Source organism: Zingiber officinale, chromosome 4B (genome assembly GCF_018446385.1).
Source record: "Zingiber officinale cultivar Zhangliang chromosome 4B, Zo_v1.1, whole genome shotgun sequence".
Taxonomy (NCBI): domain Eukaryota; kingdom Viridiplantae; phylum Streptophyta; class Magnoliopsida; order Zingiberales; family Zingiberaceae; genus Zingiber; species Zingiber officinale.
The window spans coordinates 133,492,616-133,515,670 of NC_055993.1; the positions used below are offsets into that span (position 1 = coordinate 133,492,616).

At 36.5% G+C, this 23,055-nt stretch overlaps 1 protein-coding gene across 1 annotated transcript; it reads left to right on the forward strand.

Annotated features, from left to right (window-relative positions):
- The first annotated feature begins 9,655 nt into the window (after window positions 1-9,655).
- LOC121978718 (BAG-associated GRAM protein 1-like) lies at window positions 9,656-11,414 on the forward strand. Its single transcript, XM_042531021.1, has 3 exons — window positions 9,656-10,451; window positions 11,101-11,148; window positions 11,268-11,414. The coding sequence occupies exons 1-3, from the start codon at window positions 10,239-10,241 to the stop codon at window positions 11,412-11,414; spliced, it is 408 nt and encodes a 135-aa protein (XP_042386955.1). The 5' UTR covers window positions 9,656-10,238.
- The last annotated feature ends 11,641 nt before the right edge of the window (window positions 11,415-23,055 follow it).

The following is a 23,055-nucleotide window of genomic DNA, read 5'->3' on the forward strand; positions in this document are numbered from 1 at the left end:
TGATCAAAGAAGCATGGTATAAGATATTATTTTAAATTCCTTATGAGGTGGACTTTAAAACAATGACGCTAGTAGGATAATGATTATTTTGTGCATTGATTGGAAGAGGAGTTTGAAGAGAAAGCAAGAAGATAACCATCGTCGTTTAGATCTTTCTAAAAAAAAGAAAAATTTTATTTAATATTTGAGGATTAATTCCTTGAAAAGTTAAACAGATGTTTACCAAAACCTAAAATATCAAAAAACTCGAAAGTACTAAAAAAATTACTAAAAATAATAATAAAAATTTTCAGATTCTCTTGTATCAGTCATCTCGGATTGAAAGAAACTCAAGTTTAGAGTAAATTCAGGTGATAGTCTAGAAGGAAGATCATCTAACACCAAATCGGCAAAATCTACTAGCAGTTATTATACTTTGAGAATCCTCGTCGATCCAGATAATGAATGTAGTTGTACTAGAACGAGGACTCCCCCTTCTATTCACATTGTACATTTCAATTTTAAAATTTGTTGTATCCATTTGTTCAATGTTTGATCTTGAAATTTACTTGGCTTTATTTTTTCTTGTGTTCATAACATTTTATTTCTGAAATTTTTCTTTGCAATTCAACTCATAATTATTGGTTTTAATCACCAAACATATATTCACCTTTCCAAGCAAATTTAAATGGTAAAAAATCTTTAAAATCGTTGGTGTAAATCCCATGTAATATGTTGCTTTCAAAGAATGATGACAATGCTCAACAATCATAAGGGTACTCTAAGAGAAAGATCTTCTGGAATAAATTCAGCATAGTCTGAAAATAGTTGTTGCATCTCTTCAACTCTGTCATCATTATAAATTGGTTCGCAAATCTCTTTGGTCTTTCTTTCTATGTCTTCCTCATATGCTACAATTAGTTGTAAGATATAATTTGATAAAAGGTTTAGAATTACTTTGATGGACAAAACATGAATTTGGCATGAATAAAGGATCCTCATCAAACACTCGTTTGCTCCATAATCATCATATACCCGCTCGTTAATCACCTCGGTCTCATCTCTAAATTGAAATCGAGATTCCTCTTCAATTTCTTCTGGGTCAAATTCCTCCTCTAAATCATCTTCGAATCCGTCTAGGTCATCTCGAGTATCAAAGGTATCGTTTTCCATGACGAAACCTAATCGTTCTTGGAGAGAAGTTTAAATGTACTCAAAAGGAAGAAAGTGATCTTTCAGGTTTTTCTTCATTTTCTCCCAATCCTTGATTTTAGTTTGCTCTGTCTATCTTATGAGCACCATAAGTGCCTCCACCACACTAATGCTCAACCCTTGAGTTTGATGACAATCAATTTCACCTTCATTTGATATAGAACTTACTTATAGTTGAAGATTCACTCCACTTTATTGATCCAATCAATAGAAATTTCTATTTGTGATGTACCAAAAAATTCAGGCAGATCAACTGGAAATCTGAGATCTCTATGTCGATCCTCTCGACCACGTACCTCATGATTTTCAAGATTATGTATCGCCACCGCTACACGCTGGGCTAAATTGTTGATTTGCGTCTGTAAATCCTCAATCTTCACACGTCGGGTTAAATCTACGATTTGTCTTTATACATTCTCAATCACGTCTTGGGTGCTACGACCACGGTATGAAACTTTCTCAGTCGAAACTTATCTGTCATGACCACGACAACCTTCCATTGAATTTGATGCTAAGCTTCCTCAATCAGACACTGTTAGCTCTGATACCAACTGACATCATGCAGGATAGCGGTTATTCTATGGGCTGACAAGAAGGGAGTTTTGAGAAGAAGACAAGAAGAGATAACCGCTTTCTTCATATCTTTTTGAAAAAAAAAGAAATTTTATTTAATATTTGAGGATTTATTTCTTAAACAATTAAACATATGTTTATATAAATTACAAATTTAAAAACTAAATAAAGAAATTTTTTTAATATATGTACTATAATTCTTAACTTACAAAGAAAGAAAAAAAATTCTACAAGAAATGAAAAATTATTAACACATTCACAATGCTAAAATTCTGACTCAAAATATAAAAAAATAAAATTGACCAAATCCTAAAATACTAAAAAATCCAAAATTATTAAAAATAATAATAAAAATCTTGTATAGGAGAGTGAAACTCTTGGAAACCTACAGGACAGCATCTTTATGCAACAAAATTGAGGTTGATACAAAAATTAAGACTTGGATGCATGTGAGTTATATAAGATTACGATTGATTGTAATCTTGTATAGGGTTTGCACTTTTGGGCAATAGCATTAGAGATTGTGTATATGACTATATGGGGGCTTATCTAAATGATAGTTCATAGAGAGCTTTCGGCATTGGCACAAGGTTCTGGGTTGTGATCTACATGTAAACTCAATCCCAAGCTTTGTGAATGCTTGAAAGAGAAAATTGGAGGTATGCTTTTGCATTGATTTTGATAAGGCTTTAGCTCCAGATGAACGGTTGAGCTTCTTTGAGATCCATAAGAGAAATGATCAACTGGCAAGATGGACTAGAAATAAAAAGAATGTTCAACTGACGATAAAGCACAATTGGTTGAATTGGATTTCACATATTAACATAGTTGTTACTTATGTAAGTGGTTGCTCTAATAAATCTTGAGGTCAATTTTTAATAGGTATAAAATATCTTCTTAGGTGTCTGATCTTCTTATACAAAAGACCGCTATACTAGGACAAATTACCTCCTACGATTTACTTGCTTATATTTAGTCGGGAGGCTGACGATATTGGACTGCTTGAGATCCTCTCAATTGGTTGAATGTTGAATTAGCATGATGAACTAGGAGGGTACTCAAGCGAGAAGGCCCAACATGTCGAGTGGTTGAGTGGGGCAGAATTGGTTGAGTGAACTAAATAGGTTAGCAACGGTCAAGTTGATTGGACTAAGCAAGTGGAGTAGGTGAGTGAACCAAACAAGTTGAGCAGATTGAGAAGGCTAAGCAAATTGAACGGGTTAATCATTAATCTAGTTAGATGGGAGGAGTGAGTCGAGTGAGTAGTACATGCCAATCAAGCTCAACAAACCAAGTTTGGAGGAACCTAATATGTTGGACAAATTGAGGAGGTAAACATATAAATAATTTATCTTTTCCTTCACCTTAACCCTTTATTTTCCCCCCCATTAATCTACTTATTTATCATCAAATCTATAACCTTTCTTTCCAAACTATTTAAGGAAATAGACACGCTTTAATTACTTTCATATTGCTTAAAAGTCACATCCAAACTTTTTATTATGGTCAACAAAAAAAAACATAAAATTGATATTTGTCCCTGCACGATTATTATAGTAGAGAGCGAAACCAAAATAAATGTGGTCTAATTAATGAAAGACTCCAACTAATACAACCGATGATGTCGATCCTTCTGCGATAATTGAGCTATTTTTATAATTGTCAATTTTGACTGAGTCCTTTGCCTAATTAAGCTGTGGTGTTTTATTCGACGACTTGCACACATGCAGAAGCAGCCAGTAATCTCAGTATCTGTTACTAACTATAATTTTCATGAAGGAAAAAGCTGTCGAAAAGTTTGCCCCGGAGAGGCGTAAAGAAGTAGGCATCGCGTAGTCAATTAAAAATAGAGAAAAGAACGAACAACAGAGACGTCTTACCTGCATGGTGCATCACAGCAGTTGGGGAAAAACACAGAAGACTTCTATCGTTGACCTTGATCTCAATTAGATTAAAAATATAATGGCCGGTGGCATCCAATGAGGTAGTCTTAATCTAATGACAAAAAACATTATAATTTATCTTCTATCTCTAACTGTGAAACCTCTCCCTTTCTCATGTATATACCCTTTCTCATCATTTTTAATCGACTTAATTGGAATGAGAACAGGGTCATTACTGATTGGGTTCGTGGATAGAAAGTATAACTTATCATTTTCTGGTTTCTTTATATTTGAGCATGGTTTCTCTCAATTCTTCATTTTTTTCCCCCTACTGATGGACTTCATGAAGAATCGCCTAATTCTTACATCAGTAGGTCCCTTGACCTTTCACATGTATATTCCAACGTCAACATGGATGTTATTGATTTGCAGAAGAAAATTAAGGAGAATCAAGATGTCAGTACCAGTGTCAGATCGAAGGAGTTTGTCAGCACTGTTTCTGATCACGAGTCTTCAATATAATTGATCCCAGGTTCAAGCGAATTTTCTTGTTCTTATATATGAACTAGTGGCTCCATTTTAATTATGCCAAAAATCGATAATTTCCCTTGGCAATTTTAGGATTTATTCAGTGATGCAGACTCAATGATGTTTCCAAGTAATCCGATCTGAGCAAAGTAATTGTTATTGATATATTTGACAAATAATCTAACTTAGGTTCGCCAATGTTACTAATGTGTGCATCGATTTTGTAGGGATTTAGAAGTGTACATGGAGTTTGATCCTGTTTAAAAGCTGGAGATGACGTGCTGGGTAGGTAATTGGGCGAAGACCTCTGGGTTGAATCGAAAACTCTTGGTTGGTGTGCTAAGCTCCCTGCACACACCCAAACGAGCCAACAGAATGTTAGCAGCAAAAACCAAGGAAGGAGTCCTTGGCGAAGACTCTCCGACCCTCAAGTTAATGTAATGCCCGGACGGGAAGTCAAGCAGTTGGAATGAGTAATAGGATGCACGTAGTGTAACGTATCAAGTGTGCGTACGTTTTCATCGGAGAGGACCTCCTGTTTATATATCACCTCTACGACCTCTACAATCATGAGGTGATAGAGAGTATCATGTGTCAGAAATTATCGTGCAGTGGAATATATGCATCTTGGAAGGCGTATAGCTAGTCCGAGGAATCTTCCGCTACTTGTGTACACCCTTTTTATAATTGATGTCATTAATGAGGCGGTTGAAGAAATATGCGGTCATAATGTGTTGACTGCGAGGAAACATAATTGCATTCCAGGAATGTTCCTTGTGCACCCTTTTTATAATTGATGTCATTAATGAGGCGGTTGGAGAAATATGCGGTCATAATGTGTCGACTGAGAGGAAACATAATTGCCTTCTAGGAATGTTCCCTACATCACCACAGAGGAATATTCTTTGACAAATGGTTATTATTCTTTGACAATGTGGTTCCCTAAGTATGTCTCATTCGGGAGTTGACCTGCCCGGGCGAATAATAAATGGAACCTTGAGTTTTATAAGGCTAGCCTTCACTTGGAAATGCTCTGATATACGTGTGTGGTAATGTTGGAGATCTGAGTGAGACACAACCCTGTCCTTAGGGTTGCTCGAATATATGCTGGGAGTCTAGAGATCTGAGGGAAGATCTGAGTGAAATACCGCCTTGTTCTTAGGGCCACTCGAGTATATGCTGGGAGTCTGGAGATCTGAGTAAAATACTGCCCTGTTCTTAGGGTTGCTCGAGTATATGCTGAGACTCTGAAAATCTGAGTGAAGCTATAAAAATGAGTCTATCAGGGTAGGACGGTTCTATGACTGTCCGGTCGTATGCTTGGGTTGTGTGCGTCTGGAGTATGAGGAATTGAACTCCAAGAGGCATGAATGACCTCTTGGTTGGACGACCCTATGACTGGAGGCTGGTTCTTGATTACTGAGGTAATATCTCGAGCTATTTAAATCTGGTCGAGTTTCTGAAAGTTACCTAGCCTGCTTTGTGGGCTAAGGGTACTGAGGCATGTAATTGATCATTCTTTTAACCTGGTCGACCATACATAGGAGGGTAGGAAGATGAACCAGAAAGTCGACATATTTGTGCGACCATATATGCGGTTGTACTCCAAATGAAAGGTTGGATAGCTAAGGCCCGACCAAGTATTCTCCCGGCCGTCCTTTGGGCCAGCCAGGACATGAATAGTGAGCGGTCGGATACACGAAGTGTTAAAGTGCCTTTGTCCCTTACGCATGATTGGCCCTTAGATTGACTACCCCTGAATTAAGGTACCTAAGTACTAGGCTAAAGGATAGGTCTCTTTCAAAAGTAACATTTTAATTGTCACCTCTCCTTGACTTAGACCGTTACCTTATCTTGACTTGGACCCATGTCAGTTTGGGATCCACTTTTAACACCCCCTATCACAGTTCATGACTCGATGAGATCAAGTTGTAAATTGGAGGACATGGCATGACAAAGTAAGATGGATTGGTTCTGTGTGATTTGAAAGGTGCATAACGACGTACGTGGAATCAGAGGTGAACAAAGAAGGATGGTATGAAACTACTAAATGATTGAAATTTTTTGGCATGGTGGACTTTAGAATAAAGGAGCATCGAATTGTTTAAGACTTAGAGGCAAGTTACTTTGGACAACATCATCGGGATGATGTTGAAGACCTAGAGGCATGCAAGTGTGTTTGAGCTAGCTACACCATTGAGGATAATGTGAAGGTTGAAGGTTTGGAGACAAGTGTCTTTAGGCAACATCAATCGTGATGATGAAGGTTGAAGACTTAAAGGCAAGTGTCTTTGAGTAACATCGTTAAAAGCTTGAGGGTGAGCGTCCTTAGGCAACATCATCCGAGATGATGTGAAGATTGAAGACACAGAGGCAAGTGCCTTTGGGCAATATCATTTGGGATGATATAATTGCTAAAGGCTTGAAGGTGAACCTCTTTAGGCAACATCATCAAAGACGATGGGAAGGTTAAAGACCTTGAGGCGAGTGTCTTTGGAAAACATCATCAACTTTGATGTGAAGGTTGAAGATCTAAATGTGAGGGTCTTTAGGCAACATCATTGAAGATGATGTAAAGGTTAAAGTCTTCAAGGTAAGCATCTTTGAGCAATATTATCCATGAAGACGTAGAGATTGAAGACTTGGAAGCTAAATGAAGAGTTGTGAGATTACACTTTTGTGCAACACCATCAAGGATGGTGTGTATGGCAACACAGGGTTTTGTCTACCTAGTGGTTAGTTGAGAGCCTTCGATGTAGGGCAACATATTTTGAGTCATAGCCGATGGTTGCGTTCAACCTCAAGTTTTACATAGGATCTACAAAGGTGTGAGGTTCTAAAAAAAATATAGATCCGTTACATTAACGGTAAATAAGTCGTTAGTTCCTGAGAATCGATCCCTGATCATTAGGTCAAAAATGTCATGTGTCTACCGTCTGTGCTACGTACGGGGTTGGAGGTTTAGTTGACTCAGGAGTTTATTAAAAATTATCTATTCTAAGAACATAATGCTTATATTTGGGCTCAATAAAGTTGAAACTTGAATGCGATCAGAGCATGTGATGCTTAACATGGACTCGGCCCACTAGCAACTATGACAACATGTGGATTTTTACTAATTAAAAGAAAGGCATAGTGTGGTTAGATTTGGAAACCATAGACTTGGTCAACTAGCTAAGTAGCTAGTAGTGATTGGCAATGCTTGGCTATTACAATTTTTAAGCTAGAATGATAGTCTTTGAGCGACAATGACGACTGAACTAAGTCATGCAAGGGTTTTTGGCAATCATGAAGTTGTCTTGCTGGACAGGCCGCATACATGGAATTAACAACTGTGGACTTGGTTTGCTAGCTGGTCAATGCATGTTGGTTGCCATTTACTCTCTTCATTTGGAGTCCTTAGTCCATGATGATTCAATCCTCAATCCATTTAGGACGTGTTTGGTTCAGGGTTATCGCTGATAACCTTAGTTGGTTATCAACGATAACCTTGTTTGGTTTAAGTGAGCCAATAATTAGTCCATAGGCAGACAGACCTCAATAATTGTGATAAATGAGCCAAACTATTACCCAATTATGGTGCGATTTTCCTCCAGTGAGATGATAAATTTAAAAACTCTGACCATTTGGATAGATTTCTACAAGTGCTTCTCGATTTACTTTGATGATCAATTGAAAATTTTCATGAGATCAGACCGATCATCTTTAGAATTAGTTGGTTTGATACCTGAATTATCAAAAAATAAAAAAATAAAAAAAAAGAAATGATTATTGTAGGATCAGTAACATAACTAAGGATATAATGAATCAAATATTTGTAATGTTTGGTGTTTGACTTAGGAAGAGTTTGTTTATATTCGTTCAACATATATAAGATCAATTAAATGAATAAACTTGAATAACTTATTAAACTAAATAAATAACTTGAATGCATATGTGTACATGAATAAAGATTGTGAATTGTTCAAGAATAATATTTATGAACAATATATCCGAACAAAACTTATGATCGATGCATGTTCATCAACATATCTTTATTAAACTCATGAATAAATAAAAACCCTCTCACTATGAACAAACAACCTTATGATATCAAGCTCGCTAACTAACTAAAGAAGTTTTAAAATGTAACAAGCTTGAATTAAAACCTCAATAATATTTAAATGAACTAAGATCAAGCCAAAGTTGAATCAAATTCAGAAAAATAAACAAAGTGAAGCTGGAACAACCATTTCAATGACCTAAATTATTTTAGACTTAATTTAGTTTGATTCAATTATCCTATGAAACAATATTAAACAAAATAAAACTTGACTCATTTACAACCTAACAAGAGGGGGTGTGAATAGCCAAAAACTTAAAAATGCAATAAATCAATTATTCTTGTGACAAAGTTAGACATATGAAATGGAAATATAAATTCAAATAAAAGTAATGGTAACACATTATTTTTTGATGTGGTTTACATTGAGATTCTACTCTATGGTTTATTGACTTGTTAGGTGAATCATTCTTTTAAAAAGCCATTAAAATTGTTCTTCTTCAAAAAGGAGAAAACCATGTGAAAAAAACTTTTCTTTTTACAAATATAAAGTTAGTAAAAAAAAAAAAAAGTAAGACTAGTATGCAAATAGAAAACTTGTAAGATCTCGAAGATAAAGATTTTAAACTTTTGGGTTTCAATAAGAGTATTTAAAAACTATAAAAATAACAAGAGGATGAGGATTTTAAGATGTACAAGTGTTGCTGTTGAGATCCCATTTGCTCTTCTATTTATAGGCTTCAACAGAGCCTGGACACAGTTGAATTCTATGCCAAATCTTTTGCAGTCGAATAAAACGTTGATCACAAATGCTTTTATCTTCCAATGACTACTCTTTAGTCGAATTAAAACTTGTTCAATTGACTTAGGACTATTGACTCAAATCCATAACAATAAACTCTAACTCAACTAGTCGACTCATCACATTCTCTTCAGATATTATTTTCAGTTGACTCAAACTAAGTTTAGTATCCAAATAGATTGACTCAATAAGTAGTCATTAATCTTATCCATCTCATAGATACTTTGCGAGTTAAACTCAAAACCTTTTCAGTTGATTCAATTCAAACTCACTTCAACTGGAAATTGAAATATTATGCGCAACTATCAGTGAATTGATATATAATGTTGACTTTTTGCTTAATTTATTAAATTAATATAAACAATTTATATCCAAAGGTGTGTAAAGAATCATCATGGTCTCATGCATTCGAATGGAGTGCTAAGTAACATGCAATGGAAATCACACAGTAGTGTCTTTACAGCAACACCACGCCATCGAGCTCCTTGCAGCACTTACCTTGTTCTCTCACCTTTCGGCTCTTGAAATCATTCCTATCAATACTTACTTTCATCACGCACATGAGGGCGCCACGCGCAGTTAAGTGTTTAATACTCTTTTCAAAAGGATTTAAAGTTGAAAAAGATCATCAGCAATGGAAAGGGGAAAAAAAACAGAAGTTGTCAATTCGCAGCCAAGCCTTGCTGCCACAGGGGCCGTGAGCTTGTGTCCGTTGCGGCTGTCGGTTCGCAGTCAGGATGTGTGCTTGTCGCCGTTGTGACGGTTGATTTGAGGCCAGGCTTGAGCTTGCAAGCTCACTGCGGTGTTGAGTTTGCTCTGAGAGACGAGATAAAAGAATGAAAAATTGGTTCTGTTTAATTTTGAGTAGATAAGAAAATGTTAATTCATCTTTTTAAAAATTATTTTTTCTGTGTAAATTAAAACATTTGAAAGATGACGCATCTAACATTTGAGGATTACATCTGAACATTTTTCAGAAAGAGCGTGACTATGTTCTAAGAATTCTAAAGAGAGAGTGTTGGAAATTTTAAAATAAGAGGTGTTTTCTGGGCATTTTTCAGAGTAAATGGCAACGTTCAGAAAACGTACTTTTGGCTATTTTTCGGAGAAGTGACATTATTTAGAATGGACATTTTATTCCCACTCACCCAACCGACGACGATTGGAGTTAGTTCTCTAGAAAGAGCCGTTTGATAGCGCAAACAACGAGGAAGTGCGAATGCTGCTCGATTTCCTCTTCCCGTCGTGTTGGGAGGTCAAGGTGGCGCTCTCCTCTGCCCTCCTCGTGATCGCTGCCTTCTTAACCTGGGGGAATACTTACGCGCACGCAGCCCTCAGTCGAAGGAGCGATCACCCTCGGCCTCGCCGTGGAAATAAAACAACGACGGCCGAGACCACAGAGATTGTTCTTGAACGCGAGGACTACAAGGAGGTCATGTTCTTGCCATCGCATTACTCTGTTAATTGGCTTTTGAGCTTGTTCTATTCTTTCTATTCCGTAGTTTTTCTTTTACTTTTATTGCTTTCTCATTTCAATTTCATCACTCTCATCTTATTGCTACTATAAACCAGTTTCGTAAAAAGTTTCTACACCTTTGAAAGATTTTCAAAAGGAGAAAATATAGTGGTTTTAGCCTTTTAGGGGACAACTCACCTTATGAGTACATAGGACATGGAGTAGGAACTAGAAGTTCTGAACCCAGAAAATATTTGTATTTATTCTAGCACAAGTTACTTGTCAGAAAACCATACCTTTCATACACTAGATTATTTCATCACGATTCTCTTGCAAAATAGTTCTCTATGAAAACATTTGTTTTCGCTGCATATTTTTTCAAATATCTTTCCGCTCTGTTTAAAATCCCTGATAAAAAAGTTTAAATTAAAATTCATTTTGATTATCCTGGTCACTACCCCTCTAGCGTCTATTTTGATAGAACAGAATCCTCTTTTAGAGGGTTTCATGACCGAGTTATTTGGCTATTGGTGTTTTTTCATGTGCCTAATGAGTTTGTTTAAATGTAAAAGTAAAAAAAAAAAAAACTACCTTTGTTTCTGATGTAAGTTCACTTGTTTTGTAGACGCTTCTGTCAGAAGAAGATTCACCGTATTCTGCATACTTGGTTAAGGTGATACTAGTTTTATAACTGTTACTTTGCAAAAAGTCTCATTTTTGACCTTTTAATACTGATACAGATTGGCAAACATTTTATCTTTAAACACTAATTAATATATGCTTGTAATTTAGTTGGAATTACTAGCTGGCAAGAACCTATCTGGATCAAACCTGGATGGCACATCAGACGCATATGCGATCATTACTTGTGGCAGTCAAACAAAATATAGGCAAGTGTTGTCAATTTTGTCGAGCATTTTAATCTTCTGCTATTCTTGAAAATTTTATGATCAAGTAGTCTGAATCTTACTCTCAGCAATTTTTTGTTTAACTTATCTGAAATTTGTGGCAAATCTAAAATTTGTGGCAAATCTATGTTTATGATCTGTTATGATTTACAACATCTAGTACCACATGAAGGTATACAATTAGGAATGTACCTATCCTCCTGAAATGCCTACTATCTGCTGCTTGTACAAAGAAATGCAATTTTTGCCCATTCTCTTTTATATTCTACCTGTTTTTGGTTAATATTGATATGCTAACCAAATCTAGGTGTTTCTCTTCTTTTATAGCTTACCCATAACTATCTTGGCAACACACGTCAATAGAGATTCTGTTCTTAGGAATGATCTGAATATCTCATATAATCTAAGATTCACTGTATAATATAAAAAAAAAAAAAGGAATAGAAAGTAGACAAGTCCGAATTTAGATATCTTCACAATGACATGATATTGTCCACTTTAGGCCTAAGACCTCATGATTTTGTTTTTGGGCTCTACCTAAGAGGTCTCAGACTAATGGAGATATCTTTCCTTATAAATCTATGATCTTTCCTATGTATTTTCAATGTGGGACTTTGTTTGTAACCTTGCAACCCAACAATCCCCCCTCAAACGAAGGATCACAGGCTTCCCACGTCTGATCCTCGTGCCCCTCGGTCTACCCGACATACTAGGACTTCCTTGCCTAGCCGCAACTAGAACTTCCTGCCCGGTGTCTGATCTTCTTGATTCAGACATAGGAGCCCCCACTTTCTAATATCTATTTACATGACTCAATTAGACCATAGCTCTTGTACATAGTCGGTGGTTAGACCTTTTGATACCAATTGTTAAGACTAAAAGGAATTTTGATATCTTCACAATGACATGATATTATCTACTTTGGGCCTAAGTCCTCATGATTTTATTTTTGGACTCTACCTAAAAGGCCTCATACCAATGAATATATCTTTCCCTTATAAATCCATGATCTTTCTCATGTATTTTCAATGTGGGACTTTGTTTGCAATCTTGCAATCCAACACCTTGAAACCATGACTAAAGAATAAAATATCATTTCATTTCAGTCAGTAAGAGCATACAATCCACCCTTGGAACACACTACAATAAGGTTGGTATAGCCCCCAGGGGTATAGCCGAGCTGGTCGCTGGTGAAAAAATTGCCACAATATAGCAAGGGCTGAATTTGCGACAACCGCGAAATACCCTCTCACTAGTTGGCTTGCTCGGTACCTGATTTACCCAGCTGTATCTAGCCGTGGGGCTAGCGATACTGGGCCTCTTGGGGTGAGCATCACTTTTTGCCACAATACAATCAGGTTGGTATAGGTAAAATCTACATGTTTCACTTGAGCTACTTAAAATGGACCTAAGTACTACCATGTGAGATAGAGTGGACAAGATATATAGAAGGTACAGAGGGCTCATAGTGGATGTGGAAGTTGAACAAAAGAAATATTCCAGCTGTCAGCTATGGATTTTTTAAACTAAAATTTAGATTCTCTCTCTACTAAATTTGAAAAGAAAGTGATTTCTTTCTTCCTCTCTTTCAATTTGGAAAGCAGTTAAATTTTCTCTCTGATGGGCGAAAATCGCAAGTCACGGCTGTCATCAAGTAATAAAAAGATCGATTTCACAAGGCTGTAAGATTGAGTACCAATCGAAATCGTGAAGCAGGTTATCTAGAAAATCACAATTCATAAGAGTTTGAGAAAGAAAGAAAATGAGTTGAGCATGTGTGAGAAGTCGAAGAAGAAATCCTAATTAGGGAAACTATTCTAGGATTTTGGTTTCGCCACGATGATTGGTGACCTTCTATTTACTTTCCTACCTCAATGTTTGTTTGCATACAGGTGGTCTATCCCGAGATACCAATATAGACTTTTGGAATTCTACCCGTGTGCCTACCCAAACTCGATGCCTACTTTCAAGATGACCTTATTAAAATGACCACTTTCTCAGGAGGCTATTTTCACAATGCCATATGGTCCTCTAGGTGCCATACCCTACTTCGTGACGTTGAATTGGGGCAAACCCATTAAGCTTCGTGATAGCCAATAGTGCCCTCAGATTTGGATGGTTAATGTGAGTTAACCAAATTTAATACTAGTCAAAATCTAGTCAAACATAATCAACAAAAGTGCTCAATACTAAAGATGTGTCAATCTGAATACTGAGAGCTGCTAGTCTAGTAAAGAAGGTGGAGGAGCATAACTCATGCTCCAAGACCTGAACATCTCCATCATCTGAAGATGTCGGGCTTGCTGCTTCTCCAATCTCTGAAACTTAATAACTACAGTCTGCTGAACACTGGTGACTGACTCATGAATATTGGTGACTGATCCCTTAAGTATGATCACTCTATCTTCTAAAGTAGGGGTAGTTGGAGGTGGAGGAAGCTGAGGAAGGTATGAAAAGTCAAAATCAGGTAACTCCTCCTCTGCTAGTGCTCGCTGAAGCTGAGACTAGTTTCTCGTTCTCCATAACCTGATATCATCTCTATCTACATGTAGCCTAGCTAATGAAATGTTTCTAACACTTACTAAGTCAAACTCATTTAGGGGTGTAAATCACCCATATTGATATCAATCCCTAATGAAGCTAATAGTGAAGTCAGAATATGACAGTAGGGCATTTGCACCCTCCTGCTAGTGCTGATGCGAGATGAGTATATGTGAAAACTAATATCTGCATCCAGCTTATGACAAAATGCATGGAATGTTCGTATCTTAGTAACATCCCTAGTGGTCAAGGGTAGAATGCAAGTCATTAAGACTCTGTGCAAGGTATATTCCTGTATCCTAAGTTTGATAGAATTGAATTGGCTCACTGGGTACCCTCTCCTAAAAAAAACACGAGTGCATCGTATCTAGTGTAATATGGGAGTAGAGATCACCAAATGACAAATCCTTAGGAGGGTAACAAAAATGTAGATGATGAATGTCTAACTCCTAGATGCTCCCTAATGATAGTAGGACAATATAATATCCCTACCTACAACTCTATTACTATAAGTGATGTCATCAATCTTAACCATACAACTCGACACACAATCCTGTGTTAACCGAGCTAGTACAATAAACTAGGTTAGCTAATCCATAATACTCAATAACCTTTATAGTAGATATGCATGACCTCCTGAAAAATATTCTATTAAGATATATGGTATGGAAAGGTATGTATGATGTAGAGAAAAACTTAACCCTAAGTTTCTCTGTAGGAAATCTAATATCAATGCTAGAAGTATTAAATGTACCAACCTCAGTGGTCTCTCTTAATCCTATCAACATAAATAGATAATTTATTTCTAAAATAACTTAAATGAAAACAAGAAAAGTTTGGATATTACCTAGGCATTTTTTGACAACTACTATAAGAACTTAGGGTTATTTGACGACTAATATTAATTAATAATTTTCATTTTCATTAATTAATAATTTAATTTTAATTAAATCTTAAATAACCCTAAGTTTTTATAATAGTCGTCAATAATGCCTAGGTAATATCATAAACTTTCCTTGTTTTCATTTAAGTTGTTTTAGAAATAAATTATTTATTTATGTTGATGGGATAAGGAGAAAGATCACCGAGGTTGATACTTCTAGTACTCCTAGCACTGATATCAGATTTCCTATAGAAGAACTTAGGGTTATATTTTTATCTACATCATACATACTTTTGCTTGTAGATATCGTTATAGGACATTTTTCGTGAGATCATGTATACCTACTATAGAGGTGATTGAGTATTATGGATTAGAGAACTTAGTTTATTGTACTAGCTCGGTTAATAGAGGATGTACGCCGAGTTGTACAATAACTTGGTTATAATTGATGACATCACTTATAATACTAGAGTCGCAGGTAGGGATATTATACTTTCTCTTGTTATCATTAGGAACCATCTAGGACTTAGAGATTCATTATCTATATTTTTGTTATCCTCCTAGGGATTTGCCATTTGATGATCTCTATTCCCATATTACACTAGATATGATGCACTTGTATTTGTTTTTTTTTTTTTTTTTTTGAGGAGAGGGTACCCACAGTGAGCTAATTCAACTATGTCAAACTAGAATACAGGAATATGCCCTGTACAGAGTCTTAGTGACTTGCATTCTACCCTTGACCACTAGGATGTTGCTATGATGTTACCATTCCATGCATTTTGTCATAGGCTGAATATAGATATTAGTTTGCACATGTTTCATACCATCATATACTCATCCAGCATCAACACTAGCAAGAGGGTGCACAGTCCTACTGTCATATTCTAATTTCACTACTAGCTTCATTAGGGATTGATGTCATGTAATGTTACACCCCTAAATGAGTTTGTCATGGTAGGTGTTAGAAGCCATTCATTAGCTAGGATACATGTAGATAGAGATGATATTACATGGAGAAGGGGAAACTAGTCTCAATCTGAGCCAGCACTAGTAGAGGAGTTACCTGATTTTGATTTTTCAGACCATCCTTAGCTTCCTCCACCTCTAGCTACCCCTATTTTAGAGGATAGAGTGATCATACTTAATAGATCAGTCACTAGTCTTCATGGGTCAGCCATCAGTGTTTAGCAGACTGTAGTTAGTGAGTTTCAGAAATTGGAGGAGCACTAGCAGACCCAACATCTTTAGATGATGGAGATGTTCAGATCTTGGAGCACGAGTTACACTCCTCCACCTCCCTCAGTAGACTAGCAGCGTATTCAGATTGACACCTCCTTAGTACTAAGCACTTTTGTTGACTATGTTTGACTTGATTTTTGCTAGTTTTGACTTTGGTTGACTCACATTGACATACAACCTAGTTGACTTCTTTCTTGACTTAATCAAATCGATCAACTAGGAGTAGTCTCAATCATATTTATGTTAAAATAGATGCATGCATTCTTGGACTATCGAATTTTTGTTTGTTGTTTCAAAAATGCCTAATACTTTGCTGCAAGTTTTAAATTCCATAATAATTCCAATATTCATGCTCAAGAAAAGTTTTTTTTTTAACATTTTTCAAAATTTCTTTTTAAAAATTTCCATTAATTCCTTTCTAAAATATCTTTTTAAAGTTTTTTCTTTTTTAAAATTTCCATTAACAATTTTCTATTATAATCTTTTTCAAATATGTTTTAAAATTGTTTTCAAAATTTTTTTCTCAAAATTCTTTCTATCTTCTTCGAACTTCCATTTAAAATCCTTTTAAATTTTTTTTTCTATCATTTTCTGTTTAACTTATCTATTGATTTTTTGATATATATATATATATATATATATATTGTCTTATTTTTCAAAAAGTCCAAGTATTTTTCAAAAATTTCTAAAATGTAAATCTCAGGTCTTAAGTTAAGGGGAGGGTTTTGAAAACTTATTTTTGCTTTATGTTTACTTAACTTTTAATCAGGTTGCCATAATAAAAAAAGGATGATTGTTGGTACAGGAAGCACCAGATAATCAAATATGATTTTAATAATGACAAGCTGTGTTGTGATCTAACAAGATTGATCAAGTGTGGTTCAAAGGAAAGCTTAGTGTGTCAACTGAATCAGATACTAGACAAAGGAAAACCTTAGTAGGTCAGTTGGACCGAATACTAGGCAAAGGTGGAAGACCTTGCAAATCGAGCACACTAGACAAAAAGTCTAGACTCGTCAAATCAGTTGGACCGAATACTAGGCAAAGGTGGGAGACCTTGCAGATCGAGACACCAGGAGGAAAGTCTAGATAGGTTAGCAGACCGGATGTCTAGCAAGTCGATGGGTAAGCCAGGACCAGACATCGAAGGAAGCCCTGAGGTTAAAGGATCAGATGCTAAATAGAAAGTCCAAACAGATTTGGAGGACTGATGTTTGAAGGGAACAATAGGAGTCGATTTGATCTAGGGTTTCATGGGAAATCCAAAGTTAAGACTGGATAGTTGTAAGATTGTCACCATTTAATATTTACATATATGCTTATTATGCTAACTCTATGGTGCAGAAACTTGAGATCAGAAGTTGGCCGGAATAGTGAACTCCTGGCGCCCGAATGGCCCGAACACAGGCTATCGTGCAGATGAGGTGACACTCTTCGATTGGTTTGCACACGTCAGCATACAGACGCCTGGAGATGGACACAGTCGGATATAGCTTCGTCAAGTTCATGCCACATCAGCAGTCTACTCTCTTGGAGATGGATAATTCACAATGGTGTCAAATTGGATTAGGCTGGGTTGGGGGGCTCGAGGTTGGTCCAAGCGCCAAAAATCACTTTTAAAATAGGCTTCAAACAGCAGTTTCAGCACAACTTTTGCTACTGTCTCATACTCTTGTTCTGCTTTGAATCTTTAACCCCAGAGCTTCCTTCGATGTCCGATCCTCGTTGACCCATTGACTTGCTAGACATCCGGTCCATTGATCCGTCTAGACATTCCGCGTGGTGTCTCGATCTGTCAAGTCTTCCACCTTTACCTAGTATCTAAGACCTACTATGACTTTGCCTAGTATCCGGTACAGATCTACTAAGGCTTTTCTTTGAGCTACTTGCACACTTGATCAATCTCGTTAGATCATAACATAACTTAATTTTGGACCTTCATCTATTATCAAAATCAGGTTCGATTATCTGGTGCTCCCTACACTAACGACTATATATTATTGAAGGACCAAGGATAAATCTCCATATATTAATATACTAATAAAGTGAGGGCATTGTTGAAGAAAGCATTGCTTAGTGTGGTAATTATTATAATTATTTTATCATTTTCTAAATGCAGTTCACAATTTATTATTTTAAATTTTGTAGGTTTTTATGGATGTAGTCCCTACCCTGGTTAAGTTGTCATTACTTGGCATCCCTTTACCTAGAGGCTGCACCTTAACCACCCACCAAAGACAACATCTTTACACACCTACAAGAGCATCATACTCTGGTGAATATCCTAGCTGCATTGTCCATATGAAAAGAATCCAAGAGTTTTCAATGCAGAATATGCAACTAAATAAAAGGCTTCAAGAATTAGTTGAAATTATCTAAAGAGAAGACTTAGACTCAAGCTAACCACCCTTTATAGTTCATCCTCATTTTGAACTAATTGTTTTTATACAGATGACTAAGAGAGGATATGACAGGAGTCACTATAACTAGGGATTTTGGTTCCTTTAAGCATGATATAATGATTTAAAATTTTGATCCGTGTCGAGGTTTTAAGACCGGAACGATACGATTTTGGTATCGTATCATGTTATGCTGCTACAATTTCAATATTGTTTTATTTTTTAAAACATTAATATATATTAATTAAAAATTATTGTTATTAATATTTAATTGTTATAAGTGCTCACTATTAGTTTTATTTTTTTTATTATTCTCAATACTTCAAATTATTTTTTTAAATTTAATGTAATTTTTAATGTAATTTTTTATATTTAAAAAATATTTAAAATATATTTAAAATTGTCGATTTAGTTTATTGATACGGGTTGGTATCGAGTAGGTTTCGGAGATGACGGGAATATTCTGGTTAAGGTAGTATGGAGGTAAAGTTGAGATAGGAAAGCAATCCCCATCTGGTTCAGTTGATCATCTAACTATTGGGTCTTGCTCAGATGACTCTAGTGTGAAATACTTGGTGGGTCAACTTGAACGAATATTAAAGTTCTTTGTGAACATCTGGCAAGGCAGAGCCCAGACAAACCCAGAGATACTTAACCTTATATATATAGCTCTCGATATGCGTTTGATCGGGTGAAGGCCAAACGGAAATAAGGTTCTCTGTGAACACCCGGTTGGGCAAAGCCCGGACGGATCAAGAAATGCTCAATCTTATATATAACTCTTGATATACGTTCAGCCGTGTAAGGCTAAGCGGGCAGAAGGTTTTTGGTACACACTCAACCAGACAAGGGTCGTGCGGGCTTAATAATATTTCGTCTCATAAGACTCTTTATACATACACCATCGTTCAGATGAGAATAGATTAGACATATAACTCTCTAAATATGCCTAGCCTGACAAAGGTTGGACGTGTTTAAATTACCCGAAGATATAGTATCCCTAAAATATAGTTCTAACATACATGCTTTATTATATGATTCCTCAAGTGAATTTATGGCATAATATGTGTATTATATTAGTTTCTAAGCAGGTTTTTATGGGAGCGGTTGAGATACATCTAGCAGGCAAATAACATACAACATTTGTTGGACCCAGATAGGCCGGCAAGAGGGGAGATGAACTGCGAAATAATTAAAAAAACCTTCCTCGACTTTCAACTCAAATTAGTAGTGCAGTTAAAAACAAAACAAATGAACAACTTGAAAAGAAGAGGCCAAAAGAGTTACTTGGTTACAACCGGGGAGGTTGTTAATCCAAGGCAAGTAAACGCACTAAAAATCTCTTTCTTTGAAGGCGGAGAAGCCTCTTACACTCGTTGGAAGCTCAGAAAGTAGCTAGGAAATGAATACAGTAGTTGTTTTCTATTTCCTAGGTTCAACGGTCTTTTTCTAGTCCTTGGAAAATCTTATCCGAGGCTGGAAGGAGCCTCCAACAGACTAGAAGGCGCCTCCAGCGAAGCAAGAAAGGATAAAGCTTTATCCTTTTCCAACGTTCACTTTTGTCCAGTCGAAGACGCCTTCCAATATAGTTTGAAGGCGCCTTTCATAAAGGCTTGAAGGCGTCTTCAGCAGCTGCTTCCGAGCTCCACTTTCTTTCTCTTGCTCTTTCACTGCTCCTCTCACTTAGGTGATTTAGGCCAACCGGAATAGGGCTCATCCGAACCCATTTTCGGATCTTCTCCTCGAGCAGACTTCCTCCTGGCTTCTCGTCCCTCGGACCGCCGCGCGTGTTCTTCTCGTCTATCGGTGTACTCTTCTACAGCACCTCATCCCTCGGATGCACCGAGCACCTCGACTCCCTTCCCATGCAATCCTTCTCGCTAGCTGCGTTTTCCGCTTGACTTCTTGTGTTCCTAAACTCCTACACACTTAGACACAAAGATCAAATACAACAGGATCTAACTTAACTTGGTTGATCACATCAAAACTACCTTAGGGTACCAACAATTTTCCCCTTTTTGATGTGGGCAACCCAAGTTAAGTTAGGATAAACCAACATAAAGCAAAAAATAATTAATTTGTAATTATTCAACAAAGTGCAAAAATTTTAAAATTACTACATTCCCCAAGACTTAATCTTTACTTCCCCCTTTGATCACATAAAAGAGGATACTTAAAAAAAATTAGTAAGGTCAAAAATAAAAGTTTAAGGAAGACAACCAAAAAAAACTTTTAAAGTTTACGCCTGAAAAAAAATTGAGTTAAGAAAACAAGTAGAAAACAAACAAAAAAAATTTCTTAAAAAAATTTCTAACTCTTTTAAAAATTTTAAATTTTATGAAATAATTTCTAAGTAAAAAAATTATTTCTAGATAATTTCTAATAGTATTTTTTTGACAAATATTGACAGCATTATTTTAATTATTATTACATGCTTATCATTTTGTCATTTAAACTTTCATTTCTATAATTAGCTTTCAGGCTGTGGCGAGGTACTAGGCCTTCTAGGTTATTGGAACTACAACTACTTTCTAGACAAAGCCTCTTAAAGAAATTTATGTTTAATTTTCTCTCTGAAAGTCCTAAGTCCATAAGAAAATTAGTCTAGATATGATTAAATTAGTCTAGATATGATTTTAGAATCCAAAATAAATTCCTTCTAACTTGATTAACTAAGAATTTCTTAGTTACATATTTCTTTGAAATTTTTCTAATTTGACCCTTATGGTATTTAAGATACCAATTTAATCCATTATATTTTCTAATATGTTGAATATTTGAGCATGCGTGATTTTTCAAATGCTCTATTTCTTTTTGCAATTTTTCATTCTCAATTTTAATTTTATCGAAGTTCTCTAATCGACAAGATTTAGCTAGAATTGATTTTAATTCTTTATTTTCTTTTTCTAACATACAATAATTCTTTGTTAATAATTTAACAAATTGAAATAATTTGTCAGGAGGAAGAGATCGTACCTGACTTACCTTGTCGATCCCGTGATCCGAAGCTCCCCCCTGAAGTACTGCTTTCTTCCGATGTCACTCCCCCTTCATTGATGCTTTTGATGCTCATTTCGGACGAGCTTGCTTCGTCTTTGTCTTCTTGGTGACTTGCTACTAGCGTAAGTCCGGCGAAGGCTTCTATCTCCGATTCGGACGACGTTTCGTCGCACGTTGCCTTTAGATTTTGATGCTTCTTTTGAATTGGTCTTTTTTCCTTGCTCTTTAATTTAGGGCAGTTGTCTTTCAGGATGCCCATTTAGGAGTTCTAGGGAATGCATTAAGTGCGTACTTTAGCGAATCTCAGTTACTTACATTTTCTCCGAGATTCGTGAGTCTGGTGATCAGCTCCTTAATTCTTGAGTGAAGATGAGCAACGGTTTCGCCTTCTTCCAGTTTGATGTTGCTGATATGGTTTTTGAGTAGATCCCATCTCGCGAGTTTCGTCTCCTAGGTTTCTTCGTGTAGTTCCAGAATTTCTCCCAGAGCTCCTTCACAAACTCGTAGGTTCCGATCTGGTTGACTTCTTATAGCGGTAAAATGCTTAGCTAATAGAATTCTGCTTTGCCGTTTGTCACGAAGTCGGCTTGCTCCTTTTTGGTCAAGTGGTATTTTTCTTTGCCTTCAGGTGTTACAAAGCCAAATTCCATTATTAAAAGCAACTTGAAATCAGTTTTAAAAAATACCTCCATATTTTTCTCCAGTTGGCGAATTTCCTCTCGAATTTTGATGGGTTGATGTTCGGTCCGGCCATCTCGTGTGCTTCGTTCGGCGGTTAGTCCTCCTGAAGCTGTTGGACTCTGATATCACTTGTTGGACCCAGATAGGCTGGTAAGAGGGGAGATGAACTGCCTGTTAATAAATAATAAAAATATCCTTCCTCGACTTTTAACTCAGATTAGTAGTGCAGTTAAAAACAAAACAAATGAACAATTTGAAAAGAAGAGGCCAAAAGATTTACTTGGTTACAACCGGGGAGGTTCTTAATCAAAGGCAAGTAAACGCACTAAAGATCTCCTTCTGTGAAGGTGGAGAAGTCTCTTATACTCGTTGGAAGCTCAGAAAGTGCTAGGAAATGAATATAGTAGTTTGTATCTATTTCTTAAGTCTAGGGGTTCTTTTATAGCCCCTGGAAAATCTTATCTGAGGCTGGAAGGCGTCTTCAACAGGTTTAGGGTTGAAAGCCTTCAACAGGTTGGAAGGCGCCTCTAGAGAAGCAAGAAAGGATAAAACTTTATCCTTTCCCAATGTTCACTTTTGTCCGATCGAAGGCGCCTTTAGTGTTTGAAGGCGCCTTCCATGAAGGGTTGAAAGCGTCTTCCAATAGTTTGAAGGTGTCTTCCATGAAGGCTTGAAGGCGCCTTCCAATAGCTTGAAGGCGCCTTTAGCAGTTGCTACTGAGTTCCACTTTCTTTCTCTTGCTTTTTCACTGCTCCTCTCATCACTTGGGTGATTTAGGCCAACAGGAATAGAGTTCACCCGAACCCATTTTCCGGCCTTCTTCTCGAGCAGACTTCCTCCTGGCTTCTTGTCCCTCGGACTGCCACGCGTGTCCTCGCCCACCGATGTACTCTTCCGCAGCACCTTGTCCCTCGGATGCACTGAGC